Source organism: Acinonyx jubatus, chromosome A2 (assembly GCF_027475565.1).
Source record: "Acinonyx jubatus isolate Ajub_Pintada_27869175 chromosome A2, VMU_Ajub_asm_v1.0, whole genome shotgun sequence".
In the NCBI taxonomy this organism is placed as follows: Eukaryota; Metazoa; Chordata; class Mammalia; order Carnivora; family Felidae; genus Acinonyx; species Acinonyx jubatus.
This window is the reverse complement of record NC_069383.1, coordinates 108,677,711-108,692,357: the sequence shown is the minus strand read 5'-3', so window position 1 is coordinate 108,692,357 and position 14,647 is coordinate 108,677,711. Positions and strand designations below refer to the sequence as shown.

Here is a 14,647-nt window from a genome sequence, read left to right as displayed (position 1 = left end):
AGCAAGAGAGAAACCCGGAACTATCTGATAGTTTAACCAGAGAACAATGATTTACTCAATTTGCTGAAGAATAGAATTTTACTCCATTGTAAGGAAATCGCCACCCACTTACTGAAGTCAACTATCATGAGTAAATTTCAGTGCTGTGTGAGAGGACAGCAGTGGAGGCAGAAGCCACTCTGGCGTGGAAAGAAATAAAGGTAATTCACAGAACCACAGGGAACGAACGCGCAGATGGGCTACTTCCCGGTCATTTCAACATGCAAGAGGAGGCATGACCTCCTGGACAGCTCCTGCCAGGATTGTAACTCGAGGCCAAATCACTCAAGGGTCCTTGTCCAAGTAGAATAAGCAAGATCAGGACCACAGAGGAGCTGCATCCACGTGGTCTGATTCAGGAAGATTTCCTCAGTTCACTGAGTGTCAAACATGTGCTGTCCTGTGCTGTCCCGGGCACTAGGGAGAGGTCGCGACCTTGTTCTGTGAACAGGGAACGCTGAGGCTGGCGCAGGGTGAGTGACTCCCCAGGATCGCACAGCTTGTGTGATTGATTTGAATCCGGGGTTGTCCATTCTCCATCTAGGATGTTTCCCCATGGAAGAAAATAGGCGTGTTCTGCCGTGGATGTTTTCCCTTAGAGACATGCTGGAGAGCGTGGGGCTTTCCGGATACAGTGCACAAGGGGGTCATGGTAGCAGGGCCCGGAGGTGGGCCACAAGGCTTCCTCTCGGAGTCACTGGCGGAGGTGGAACTTCTGGGCGAGGCCACCGCCGTGACCTCTCCGAGCCCTGTGCTAATAGATCACCTTGTCACATCAGGAGCCAGCCATCCCTGGGGGGTGCTGGTCTCCTCTTATTAACCGAGACAGATTGGATTTCTTATTGCCCCCAGACCTAAGGACACGTCCTCCCCGCCATGAAATCTGTTGCTGCCCCTGGGTCTTGGGCAATTTTGCCTGACGGACTCTGTGATTCATTTGCCTACCCGCCCCCGGATGATTTGATTACCCCGCACACATCTAGTCTTGTCTGACAACCTTCCTGAAAGAGTTTAGGAGAATCTCTGTTTAAAATTTAAACATCGTTAGAATATCACATTCATACACTTCAAACTTTGAAAGATGAGGCTATGCAGCAAGCAGTCTCCCGGCCCAGGGGAGGCAGACAGCCCGAGTGTCCATCTCTGCCCACACACCCTCCATTCGTCCTGTGTTTCACACAGATGAGAATACACCCTCTCTGTGCTTTCTGTCGGCTTTGTTCTTTTGGTTTGCTTTTTTGCTTTTGTGGGTTTGGCTTTAATTTGGTTGTTTTACTTAGCGATACCTGTGTGGCTCCTTCCCCATCAGGTTTAAGGAGAAGAGCTCAGGATAGGTCCTGGGTTGGGTGAGGTCTGTGTGTTCCAACAAGTTCTCAGACACCACCGCCACCTGAGAAAACTGAGGCAGAGGAGCGGGCTTCCCAGGGCCAAGTCCTGGCCTCATGCCTCCTCTCCCAGAGCTCAGCCCGTGGACTGTTCCAAGGATTTATTTGATGGCACCAAACTCCTGCTGGAGAGATTCGCAAAAGCATCAAAGCAGGCAGCATGAGGCATCCGAGTCTTTGAGTATAGACAGGCATGTGGAAGATGACAGCCCCACCCCCTGGAATGTAAGAGCACTAGATCCCCCTGCCAGATACCGCCCCCCACACACACCGGACCCTGCACACATCTGGGTCTTACCTCTGTGTTCCCTTTTCAACAAGCTGGGGTATATTTAGCCTGGAGAACAGACAAGGAGGACAGAGGCTTCTGGCCCCCAAACACTGTCTGTGTTTAGAATGTGGTTGCATAAGGGAAGTAACAGCGGGAGAAATTTGGACACAACATCCAGTGTATCAGAATGAGTCTCGGCTGCTTATGAGGCCATTTCATGGGGACTGGCTCCATGTCCCAGACCCTGGGGGCATTAGGGCTGGAGTCGTTCCTGGGTATAGAGGTGAAACCCTTGACTGCCCAGCTAGTACGGTGTGTGAGCTAGAGTTGGACGTCCTCACTTGGCCTTGCCCTGGGATAGCAGGCAGCAACGTGGGACAGATCACAGAGCCACTCCCTTCTCTGGGAGCGGGGGACACCCCAAATTCCCCTGGGCAGTGCCTAGGGGTCAGGACAGGGGCTCAGCCTGCCAGGAGGGTAATCTTGTAAATGATCTTCTCTGCTTCTTGCCTGGACTCTGTCCCTTGGGGTCCAGGGTCAGGGATGCAGGAACCGGCCCAATGCTTCCAGATGCTTCTACTCCCTGTCAGCCAGGGCACCTGGCCAAGTAGAGAGAAGAGGGCCGCTATGAACCTTGCACATGGTGCATGATTCGTATTGTCTCATTTCCTTTCCGTCACCACCCAGTAAGGAGAGAAAACCATTCCCAATTTACAGACAAGGAAACGAGGCCAATTGTCTTGCTCAAGGTCAGCTTGTGCCCCAGCTCAGGCCAGAGAGCAAAGCAGGATGCTCCCTTTACCCCGAAACATGCCTAAGGTCAGCTTCCCTTGACTTTAGCCCAGTTCTCATCTGTTTTTAGTCACTAGGCTCCAAAAGGCCCTTGGGGGAGTGGAGGGACTGGGGATGGAGGGAAAAAGGGCAGGAGCATGGGAAATTGCCACTCTTTCAAGCATATTTAAAGTTAGATCCAGGGACCAGGACTTAAACTGTGGTCATGAACTGGCCCATGAATCTGGCAGCTACGAGGCGCCTTGGGGAGTTGTTACCTCTCTCCTGTAGGTGCCTGCGCCTGTCGTAGCTGGGGTTCAGACTTCTAAAATATTTTTTTAACATTTATTTATTTTTGAGACAGAGAGAGACAAAGCATGAAGAGGGGAGGGTCAGAGAGAGAGGAAAACACAGCATCTGAAACAGTCTCCAGGCTCTAAACTGTCAGCACAGAGCCTGCTGCGGGGCTTGAACTCACGGACCACGAGATCATGACCTGAGCCAAAGTTGGATGCTTAACCGACTGAGCCATGGGGTTCAGACGTCTAAACACTTGGCATTCAAGGAATGAGTCATCTCCCCGCCACATCTCTGGGGAGCCCCTGCTATGTGTCAGGCATTGGGCATTCAGCAGTGAACAGGTACTCGATCCTCCCCAGCTTGGCCTGCAGAAAAGGCACGGGGCACTTTCTGGTCTTGGCGGGTCTGACGTTGCACTCCCTCCACCAAGAAATTCTGGGCCGACCCTTGCATGGGTGTCACCCTCACAAAAGACCTGGAGTTTTGGCCCTTTTTGCACAGGTCAACTTGCTGGAGCCACTTCAGAAGATAGTGATTACAATTCCCTCCCTCATGTCAAGTCTTTCACAGGCAGAAGCTTAAAAATGATCTTAGGGAGCCATTAAATCCTTTTGGATCAATAAAGGCATTTGTGCAAATCACTACTATTTAAAGTGATGGGCACTGCACTTAATCCAGGAATGCCCCAAGGGCATGTCAAGGCCCGGTGACACGCTCTGGTCCCTCACTCATCAGGAGATGGGCCTCACTTCTGGGAGAGTTGTCCTTTTTTGTGGGTGCACTAACTTGGGGTTCTGGCCGTGACCGTGATGCCTGTGGCAAAGCTGCCGGTCACATACTTTTCCCGAAGTCTTCATTCGGAACAGCATCAGTAAGTGCTCTCTCTTCAGTCAACCAGCAAGGATTTGTTGAGCTTCTCCTGGGGCCAGAAAGCAGTGGGGCAGTTAGAGTTGAGCCCTGTGGGAACCAGGTTTTGGGTAACCCCCACAGCAGCCCTTAGAACTTTGTTTCATTGTCCCCATTTGAGAAATGGGGAAGCTGAGGACCACAGACTTTCTTGGTGATTCAGAACCAGAGTTCGAATCCAAATTTGCCTGGCTTCCAGTCTCCTGTTTCCAGCTCTGGGGTCTGGTAACTTTGTGCCCATTATCTGTAGGTCCCGCCCCCTCCCCCAATTATCCTCCAGTGATGAGACTTCGGGTCCCTGCTAAACCAGCACCACTGGGGGCTCTAAGGTGGCACAAACCTGACTTCACCTGCGAGGGTCATTTTGTTGGGGGGGGGGGGGGGGCGGGGTCTCACATCAAGGGAGGCCGTCTGCAGTTGCCTCTCCCCTGAGCTGGATCCGAGGCTCTCTCCACACTCCCGCAGGATTATCCGAAGAGCGTGGTGAAAATGGCAACGAGAGTGGCATTCTCTTCAATTTCAACTTCTTATTGGGTGAGCCGCACCCCTCCCCGGCACCTCTGTCGGCTTCCTTTGCCTACCCTTGGGAGCAGGTGCGGGGCTCTCCCGGCTGACGGTGGAGGCTTAGGGAGCTCATGGTGGGAAGCAGCAGCAGCCTGGACAAAGTTGATCCTCAGGGAGTGGGGTCTCTCAGGCTCTTTCCACCCCAACTGTCCTTACTCCGTGACCCTCCCTTACCTCATACGCCCTGCTCAGCCCTCCTGGCTTCCTGCGTCGCCACAATCAACCCGCTGCCCCTGCTTATTAGTTCTTTCTGCCCCACCTCACACTTTCCTCCCCCCATTAGCCATTAGGCTAATGAAATAAACAACCCCTAAAAGAACAGCAGGGAAAGGGCATACCTTTTGCAACTGTTCAAAGCATCCTGCCCCTGCATCCTTCTCGGATGCTGGGGGCAGGGGTGGGGGGAGGAAGAGGCTAAAGCACCTGATTCTTTTGGTTTTTGTGGGTTTTTCTAAGCCATAGTATCGTCATCAAAAGATTTGCCTCTACCCAGGTTCGTCTTGTTAGAAATGTGGTTTGGAAGTTACCACACAGCTTTAGAAAAAGAGCTGAGGGTCAGGGCCGTCCACACATCTCTGTCTTTCATCACAGCTCCTTCAAAAGGGCAGCATACCCTTCAGAGACGTCTGTGTGGCACCCCCAACCCTGTCTTAACTGGGAGAAGACAAGAACACTTTCTCGACTCTGGCTGCATGCTGGAATCACCCAGGGAACTTAAAACACACACACACACACACACACACACACACACACACACACACACACGCACACACACAATTATTGACGCCAGGGCCCCACCTGCCAGCTTTCCAACCTCAGGGCACACAAGAACACCCTGGGGTCTGGTAAAAATGCAGACCTTGATCCGACAGGCCAGAGTCTCCAGGAGCTGTTGGTGCTGATGGTCTGAGGACCACGCGTAGAGCAGGGAGGCCATGGAAAGTCAGGAAGGGATAGGGCCGGATGGGGGCATCACTCCCGCTACCAGTACGCTAATGGGACGGAAGGAACAGAGGGTTCAATCAAAGGTGCTACCTTCCTGGGAAAGCACGGTGCCACAAGTCACTTCAAGGGAATCCCTGAAGTCAAGTCTCCCTCCCTGAGCCTGCCCTTTGAATAGTGTGTCTGGCCCAGGCCTCTCCGCGGACTCTCTCTGGTGTCAACTCACACCCAGGGCTTAGCACTCTCTCCACACCAAGCCCCTGCAGGGCTGAACAGAGAAAGGGTGGCGATATCTGTACCCTGCGTTCCTGGAGGTGTCTGCCCCCTCATCTGGGTCTGTGACCGAATCCCCAGTCCTCCTTGCTCCAGCACCAGTGTCTTCCATGGCACTCTACCCCTGGAGCTTTGTTGTCATGAGCTGGTCCTTTTAGGTGCATTGGTCCATCCTGAGCCCACCAGCTCCAGCGCCCTCAGAGAGGCAAGAGGGGCCACTGCCCTGGGAGTCCTGGTGGAGGGAAGCATACGGCTAGACAGTCCAGTGGCCCAGCCTCCTCCAGTCCTGAGCCATGATATCATCATCCTGGCCGTGTCTCCCTGGCTCGTTCTTTGAGCAATCACGCCTTGGGCAGCTACAGGAGGAGGCGGTCTCCCCAGCATTTGGCTTATGGTACTCTGATGGGGGAGGAGCAGCGGCCAGCTGATCTGCCCTTAACTCTTTAGTTTCCTCCAGAGACCAAACCCTGGCATTGTCCATTTTGTGCAAAGCAAATACTTCCCCAGAAATGGCCTTCCTCTTTTTTGTTTTTGTTTTTTTTCCCCTACAACTCTGTTTTCCTAAAAGTTCTCTTTTGCTGCAGAAAGCCCTGTTAGGAGAAAGACAAGTGCTCGCTCGGAGAGAGGACTGTCATCCTCTCCTGAGATAGAGTCCCTCCTGGCCCTCTTGTCCTCAGCCTGGTGAACCCAAAGCAAGGATGCTTCGAACCAGAGCCCTGCCTTTTCTGACCCTTGTCAAGCCTAAACTGTCAGCATCTTGTGCTGGAAATAAGGATCTTGGCATTTTGGAGTATAAATGTTTTGGTTTAAGAGGCACCAGTGGATGGGGCACCTGGTGGCTCAGCCAGTTGAGCGTCTGACTCTTGATTTCGGCTCGAGTCGTGGCCTCGTGGTTGTGAGATCGAGCCCAGCATTGGGCTCCACGCTGGCAGCACAGAGCTTGCTTGGGACTCTCTCTCTCTCTCTCTCTCTCTGCTTCTCTCTCTCTCTCTCTCTCTCTCTCTCTCTCTCTCTCTCTCAAAATAAATAAACTTAAAAAAAAAAAAGCATCAGTGGCAGGAGCACAGATTCAAAGATAAAGGTAAGTCTGTGTCTTCACCAATGGCTGGCATCTGTGTGCCCAGGTCCATGCAGAATCAGGTGACAGGCCACAAAGCATAAATTGTTGGCAAATGAGGAAGCTGGTGGTGGGCTTAGGAGCATTGGAATGTATGTTGTGCAGTCTCTGTCCTTCACTTCTGTTGCAGGGTGGGTGCCAAGGTGCTGTGCCCCTGGCCCTTTTCCTGGCCACTGGCCATCTCCTCTGGGAACGGGTAGGAAACCGAATGGCAGAAAACCAGCGGTGTCTTTGAGAAGGCTGAGCCAGACCGCACAGGCACCCAGGCCAGACGTGTCTGGCCACTCCTAGGTGTGGCAAGGTCACACACGGTCAACTGTTAGCCATCCTGTCCATTCAGGGAGCTGCGTCAAGAGTCACTGAGGACAGCAAACCATCTAGACGCCAGTTCTGCAAACTCTGGGAGGCACATTAAGTTCCGCCCTAATAATGTGGCCTTTGGGCCACTACTGCTGGAGGAAATAAGTCCTGGCAAGTCCACCCTTCCAAAGCACCAGAAGCCCAGTGAACACAGCCCATCACCTCCCTGCCTGTGGCAGTCACCCCTTATCTGCTGTGGTTTCTGTGCATTGAAACATGTATTTAACCTTTGAAAGCACAGATCCCAGCTCCTGAATTTAGATTCCCTGAGGGACCTCCAGTTCCTGGAGTTCATAGGCATTGGGTCTGTGTTTAGAAACACCCAAACTCTCTCCTTCCTCAGAGCCCCCAGAGCTCTGTCCAAGCCCTCCTGGTCCTGTGCGTGTCCATGGAGCTGACCCACAGCCCCACCTATCTCTTGACCCTGCCCAACGGGTCATGTCCATCCCATGAGGCTACAGACTGTGTGGCTGAGCCCTTACCCAGGGCTCCCAGTTGGATTTCCTTGTATCGCTACACTAGACTGTCACAAGTCGGCTCAGGGCTTGGCCTAGTGCCTGGCACGTGGATGGCAGTGAGTTGACATGCACGGGGTTTGCTGGCCTGGACAGCAGGCGTGGGGTGCAGGAAGCCAGGCTGGTCTTGGAGGCAGCGAGCAGCCATCCTTGCCTGAAACGCAGAGAGCTGAGCATGTGGATTTCACAGTAGCGTCACGCACCCGGACTCCTTCAGGACCAGAGCCCTTTTTGCTTCTGTGCCTGATCCCTGGCCGTCTGACAGACCGTGTGAGGTTATATCCTGCTTGTACAGCCTGAGGACATAGGATGTTTTAATCCTTTTTTTTTTAAGGTTTTATTTATTTTGAGATAGCATGAGTGGGGGAGGGGCAGAGAGAGAAGGGGGAGAGAGAATCCCAAGGAGGCTCCACGTGGTCAGCACAGAGCCCGACGAGGGGCTCGATCTCAGGAGCTGTGAGATCATGACCTGAGCGGAAGTCGGATACTCAACCAACGGAGCCACCCAGGCGCCCCCATAGGACGTTTTGTAGTTCTGAGTGTTAAGGGGGTTGAGGAGCACAGCCCCCCATGTCGGCACAGGGAATCTCAGTGGCCGCTGTTTGGGGTCATGCACAGGCAAGGTTAGACCACCAGTTACATTTGTACAGACAGAGATAGAATAATGAAGGGCAGGGACATGAAAGGAAAGAGTGGTCTGGCTCAGGCCCTCAACCCCATCCCAGCTGGCCACATGGTGTGGGGCTTAGCCTGTTTCCTTATCTGTTAAATGAGGATGAACCCTGACCTCATGGCGTCTGTCAGGATTGAAAGACCGAGCGCCTAGAGCTGTGTGCCACACACCAAAGATTGCCACTTGGCAGATGTTAGCGCCCTTGCCCTCATCGAGGGCACAAAGGGCCATCGCTCCTTAGCTCCGTGATGTGTGCCTTCGACACAGACCGAGAATTCGCCACTCGCCACCTTCCCTGCCGTCCTGATTTCAGCGTTTCACAGCTCGCTTGTGGGATCGCACCTGTCACCCCTGAGTGTCTGTGCGCCACGCAGAAATGAGAACGGCCCCCCTCTCTCTGCAGGCAGACATGTGACATCAGGCTCACACTGTTTCTGGGTGAACACCAGATCCTGCAGGAGAGATGGGGTGGGGAGGGAGGATTGTACCCGCATCGGGGTCAAGTTCGGGGAGCATGGATTAAGCACCTACTGTGTGCCTGGTGCTTCTGCACACAGTGGTCCTCTGGGGGGAGCACCATTAGCAGCTAAGGAAACAGAGGGTCTGTGATGTTCAGATCTCGTGCCTGAGTGCACAAGACAGCACAGCCAGGGATCAGATCGGGTCTCTTTCCCTCTGCCATGCTTCTCCTAATCAGGCTGGTTAGCCATTTCTGTTTCACTTCGGGAGAAACCAAGGCAGTCAACAGATTCTTTCTGATCAGAGCAGTTTCCTCCAGGGCCTTCTGAGCTATCCTGCCTCACAGGTGATCTGGGTGATTCTGCTCCTGCTTTATATTTTTAGGATCCCCAGAGAAGGGACTCGCGCAGAAGAACTCAGCTAGGCAGCTCCTGCAAAGAATTCAAAATTACAACGGGTGGATGACTGGGGAGGGCGACCGCACAGGATCCGGAGCAGGCAAAAATTAGACACGGCGTTCCTGCTGTCAGCCATGGTGGCCCGCCTCCCGCCCTGCTCACCCACGGCGGATCTGAGCCAGACTAACTAGAGGCTGGCTGAATCAGAGCAGGGGCAGTCCCAGGGTGTTGAGCCTTGGGAAGCGAACCTGGCTGATGTTCAGCTTGGGCGTCACTTTCCTTAATTTATCGTAAACTGTCCCGTGGGCAGAGCTGGGCACGGATCCCACTGAGCTCACACCTTTGTTTTCCTTTCCCGCCAGGTCTTTGCTGCGAAAGTTCTCAACCTTGTCCTGCCAAACATGTCCCTGGGCCCAATCGACTCCAGCGTGCTCTCTCGGAATAAGACGGAGGTGAGAGTGTTTCTGAAAACCTGGGGGGAGCCGAGGCTGGGGAGGGACTGAAGGCAGCAGCCCCCGGTTGGAAAAGCTGTGTTCTAGATCTGTCCGTGGCTTTCTGCCACCCTGTCACTGAGGCCCTTCATGAAATGATGGGGATATAGAGATGCGGGAGGTGCCATGTGGCATCAGGACTGGGTGGGAAAGGACAGGTGCTTGGTATACCTGAGCTGTGCCCTGAACATAAGGAGCAAACCGGATGAAGTTGCGTGAATCAGCCAGGGCTCTTGTGGCTGCAAGTGACAGAAACCCAAAGCAAAGTGATTCAAGCAAAAAGAGGGATTTATTGATGAATGGAACTAAAGGCTTTCAGGCATGGCTGGATCCAGGGGCTCAGAAGTATTGTTCACCGTCTGTGGCTCCCCAGCTCTCATATCCCCTAGTTTGGCTTCATTCCCAGGCAAACTTTCCCCAAGTGGAAGCAGAGGGGGCCACCAGCAGCTTTCCTAAGCAACTGCAGCAGAAAGATAGACTGTTGCAAAGCCAACAAACGTGTCAGGGCTGATTATTATTGGCTGACTGTCCAGCAAAAGGGGTGGTGTCAACCCCACCCAACTTCACGGACTCCGCATAGAGAAGGGCAATTTCTGGGGGGCCAATTGGGATGATGGTAGCAGATTGGATTCAGGCCAGGCCAAAAGTCATATGTCTGTGTGTTGGGAGGTGGGAGCTGGTGTAGGAGCTGAAGGGGGTTCAAGAGGAAAAGGGTTCCTGGTAGAGGTCACCATGCCAGTAAAGTCCTCATTTGAAGGGAGGGCAGCCCATTTACTGCGGTTCAGCCACAACACAGAGGGCAGCAGGTGAGCGGCAAGGGGTAAACTGAGGTCAGATCATAAGGCACGTCGTGAACCCCTTCTCATGGGGGCCAACGCCCTGCCCGAAACACGTCACAGCCCCCCCAAGCAGAGCTGTGCTACTATTTTTAAAAGCAAAACCTGCCGAAAGAAGCCCAGGAAGAAAAGGTAAGGTGGCCTTGAGAGACAGGGGCTGGGGGTTATGCCATCTGGTTGATGTCACCACCTCTGGGACCAGGCACCGAGGTCAGCAGGGACAAAAAGGTCAAGGTCAACTCACGTGCCTGAGATACCGGGCCAGAGTGTAGTCCAAAACCCCAGAGATTTGGGTTGGTCTATTAAGGTTCAGCGAGCTGGCTCACTTCCCAGGTAGCTAAAGCCCAGCACCTTGCACCCTGCTTTTGATTGGGCCCTTGTGTTGTATGCCAGGCCGGTGCTATGTGCCCTTCCAGCCGCATGGCAGCCCCATGTTGCAGATGAGCCGACTGGGACTGGGCAGGTCCAGAGGATTTGCCTGGGCCCACCCACTGGAGGGGCTGGCCTGAGAGCTTAGGTGGGTGTGGTCCCCAGCCTGCTCTGTCAGTGGGGGCAAGGACCCCTGTGGCTTATAGCCCGTGGACAACAGGCAACCCTGGGCATCTGAAAGATACTGGAATTGTCTTCAGGATTAAGCAAATCATTTTACCACTCTTCTGCCTAGTTTCCCCTCTTACCTTAGGAATTTGAAATCATGGGATCATCGGCTCCCCGAGGACCCTGGAAAATAGAGCAGGGTGCTGTGGTATTCCAGTGGCTGTCCCTGAGACCTGAGCACCCAGACTCTAGTGTCATTATTAAATGTGACCTGCTGGCCCTCTCAGCCACTCAGAGGGTATGACTAATTGGGAACACTCCATAATGTGTGGGGGGGAGAACTCTTGATCAAGAGTCTGGCTCCCGGGCCTCTGAGGGCCACCTGTTTATGAATGACACCAGTGAGAGACCCTAGGTGGTAGGGATGGGGAGGTACCTGTAGGATGTCATGGGGGTCCCATCCACCCAAGTTATCCACATTCCTTGGAAATTTTTAGTCTAATTTTTAAAATGCACAGTGCCCCCCAAAGCCACATTTTGGGGCCAGATTTGACCCACCAGGATCAAAGAGTATTTGAGTACAGAAAAGAAAATATAGGGGCGCCTGGGTGGCTCCATCGGTTGGGCGTCCGACTTCGGCCCAGGTCATGATCCCACAGTTCGTGGGTTTAAGCCCTGTGTCGGGCTCTGTGCTGACAGCTCAGAGCCTGGAGCCTGCTTTGAATTCTGTGTCTCCCTCTCTTTCTGCCCCTTCCTTACTCACACTCTGTCTCTCTCTGTCTCCCAAAAATAAATAAACATTGAAAAAAAAGTAAAAAAAAAGAAAAGAAAAGAAAATTTCAAAAGGCCAATCTATATAGTCAAAAGGCACCACTTTGGGACCCAGAAACACCAAAGTCAAACTCATGCTGCTTGGTTTAATCCTGATGTGCATGGGTGAGATCAACATTAACTCCATTTCACAGATAAGGAAACTGAGGCTCAGGGGTTACGTAGGGGTCTAATTTGTCCAAAGTGGCACACCTCACCAGGGCCAGAGCTGAACCCATCTGATTCAGAAGCCCATGCCTGGCTGCTTCCTTCCAGCTACTATTTACAGTCACTAAGTTCTTTTTCCTGTTTTACAGTCACTGGTGCCCACAGCCCGTGTGGGGGGCCACTGCCCTATGTGCAGGATTCACTTTGTGAGGGGATCCGAGGGGCCAGGGGCTCCTCCACCAGCAGGCATCCCGAATAATGGCTCTGGCTTGAATGTGCATTCTCTAGCAAAACCAATTATCTTTGCCTCTGCTGTGCTAGTACAACAATGAGAGATAGAGAGAAAGAGAGAGAGAGAGGACGCCCCCTTTGACATCTTTGAGATGAAACATCCAGGTGCAAATCCAAATTGTTTATCTTACCACCTGAAGGTACTTGGGCAAAAAAAGGAAGAAAAAAAAAAAAAAAGATAACGAAGTGATTCCGAACCCTCTTTGTTTAAAAGTGGTAAATTTCGGAGCTTCTATCTCTTTGTTGAAATAGTGGAAAATTCCATTGAAGGCCTTACAAAAGCCGGGAGTCGGGTGTGAACGTGGAGCCGGCACCCCTCATTTCTCAGGTTTCTGACCACTCAGACAAGAGAGGTGATTCTTTTTTTTTTTTTTTTTTAACGTTTTAATTATTTTTGAGACAGAGAGAGACAGAGCTTGAACGGGGGAGGGTCAGAGAGAGAGGGAGACACAGAATCTGAAACAGGCTCCAGGCTCTGAGCTGTCAGCCCAGAGCCCGATGCGGGGCTCAAACTCGCGGACCTCGAGATCATGACCTGAGCTGAAGTTGGACGCTTAACCGACTGAGCCACCCAGGTGCCCCAGAGAGAGGTGATTCTTTAGAAACGCGGAAACATTTCCCTGCTGGGAAGCCTCCCAGGAAAGCAGGACGGTGGTCAGCCTGAAAGCTGGACTCCAGCTGGAATAAACAAGGAGCGAGAGGTTCCATTCCTCGGTGCAGAGAACCAGTCCCTCTGCTTGTCGCCACTCAGAGGCTCTCTTTGAACATTCTGCTGAGCCTTAAAAATAGCAACGCCCAGGGGGAAAATGTGTTCAGAAAAGGCACCTCCCCGGATCTAACATCAGGGTGTCTTCAGGCACATCTTTAACTAAGATATTTCCCATGGAACCCCGCGGCTCTAAAAGCCCCAGAAAGAAAAGAAACGTTGGCCTGACAAGCTTACTATAAAGCAGGACCCGGTGGAAGGAGCCACGGGCTCTGGGAAGATTTGGAAGTCTGTCTCTGGGGAAGCAGGCTGGCTCTGTCGTTGGAATGTCAAAAGCACGGTGTTTGTGTGGGTTTTGCCCACCGAGGCCCATTAGCATGACACCCCTCGCGAACCAACATCCCTCACGGCCACCAGCCCACGGAGGCACGTTCTCCCAGCGCGTGCAGCCGAAAATGCCTCGTGTTGTCTCGATACTGGCCAGTGCGTGACTGTCGTACCCTTCTTCTGTGTCAGACGCCCTAGCCCTTCTGTCTGGCCACATCTCCCGGAAGTCAGTCTTCTTACGAGTATTTGCATTTGTGGAAACTTGGGCCCAGAGAGGGCGAGTCACTTACCCAAGGACACGCAGCCACTAAGTAAGGGTTTGAGCCCAGATCGCTCTACGCTGAGCCAAGTGCCCTTGGCACTAAATTCCTGAGAACAAAGAAGTTGCCACTTGGGCATTTTTTTATGTTTGTCTACATGGTTAGCATCCTTGGTCAGAACACTGGAGTGCTGCCATATATATTCATCATTCCGCCCTCAACAGTGGGTTCTTCAGAATGTGATGAATCCCTCCCACTCTGAGAAGCCTTGAATGTTCTAAATAGTTCTCAGGCCAAAGGCACTGGGGCAAGAGGTGAAGAGGGGAGGTGGCCAATGATCTCCTCACACCCTCGAGCCCCCGACCGCCCCCCCCACCGACTGCACAGAGACAGAACGCACCGCTCTTTCTGAGCTCTGTCCTTCAGCCTGTGAACTGGTGGAGACTGGGAAAAAGCAGTGGCCGCAATTCCGAGCATACCCTCAAGGCGGGGCATCCGCTGTTTGTACACAGAGGCCATGTGTCTTCTGAACTAAGTCTGTTTTCTCGCAACGTGCTGGCTGCCCTCGGAGTGCATCCTGGCGAGTTGGCAGTCACGCCGGCAGGGCCAGATGGTGAGATCCAGGCGCCCAGAGAGCTGTGGGGAGTGACCAGCTCTCTTCCTGTCTTTCCTCCAGGTGGGCGCCTCTCCAGACCCCCACCCAGCACTTCAGAGGTGCCCAGCGCTGAGGATGAGGCTCCCCAGCTCTTCTTGTCTGCACGCTTCCCACCCCCGCCCTCAGGGAGGCTGTATCTGCCGTGGCCCTCCGGAAGGCTCCTGCCAGGCCTTGGAAAGCTCGGCCATCCCTGAGGCTTTTGACTAATTGTAACTACAGCTAAAGATAGGCCTCAGCCTCCCACTCTGTCCCCAGGACACAGCCTCCCACAGAAATCCCCTCTGAGAACCGGTTATTAACTTTCCAGTGTGCCCAGTTTGGTCAGCCAATTTTATTTTGTGACTCTCCATCACTCCTAGCTTACATTCCCCACAGACGACTTGTCTATTTGAAGCAGCTAAGAATTTACTGGTGCCTTAAAAAAAAAAAAAAACACAAGAGGCCATTAGAATGTCTTTTGGCATATCTAGCTCCATATGGGGGCAGCCAGCACGGAGCACGACGATGTGACTACGATGGTCTTGTGCCCTGCCCACGAGGGGTCCGCTGACCTGCCCCCTGCCCCCTCCCCTGCCCCCTCGCATGTTTCTTGC

General features: G+C 53.1%; 1 protein-coding gene across 6 annotated transcripts in view; it reads left to right on the top strand.

Annotated features, from left to right (window-relative positions):
• Positions 1–14,647, top strand: part of MGLL (monoglyceride lipase) — a 247,223-nt gene that overhangs the window by 216,614 nt on the left and 15,962 nt on the right. For 5 of the 6 annotated variants that reach the window (XM_053218848.1, XM_027049803.2, XM_027049801.1 and 2 more), the window contains 2 exons: positions 4,138–4,206; positions 9,336–9,425. In XM_053218848.1, the coding sequence (XP_053074823.1) occupies positions 4,138–4,206; positions 9,336–9,425 (159 nt within the window). The remainder of the gene's footprint in view (positions 1–4,137; positions 4,207–9,335; positions 9,426–14,647) is intronic. The other variant, XM_015083925.3, reaches the window with a different exon arrangement.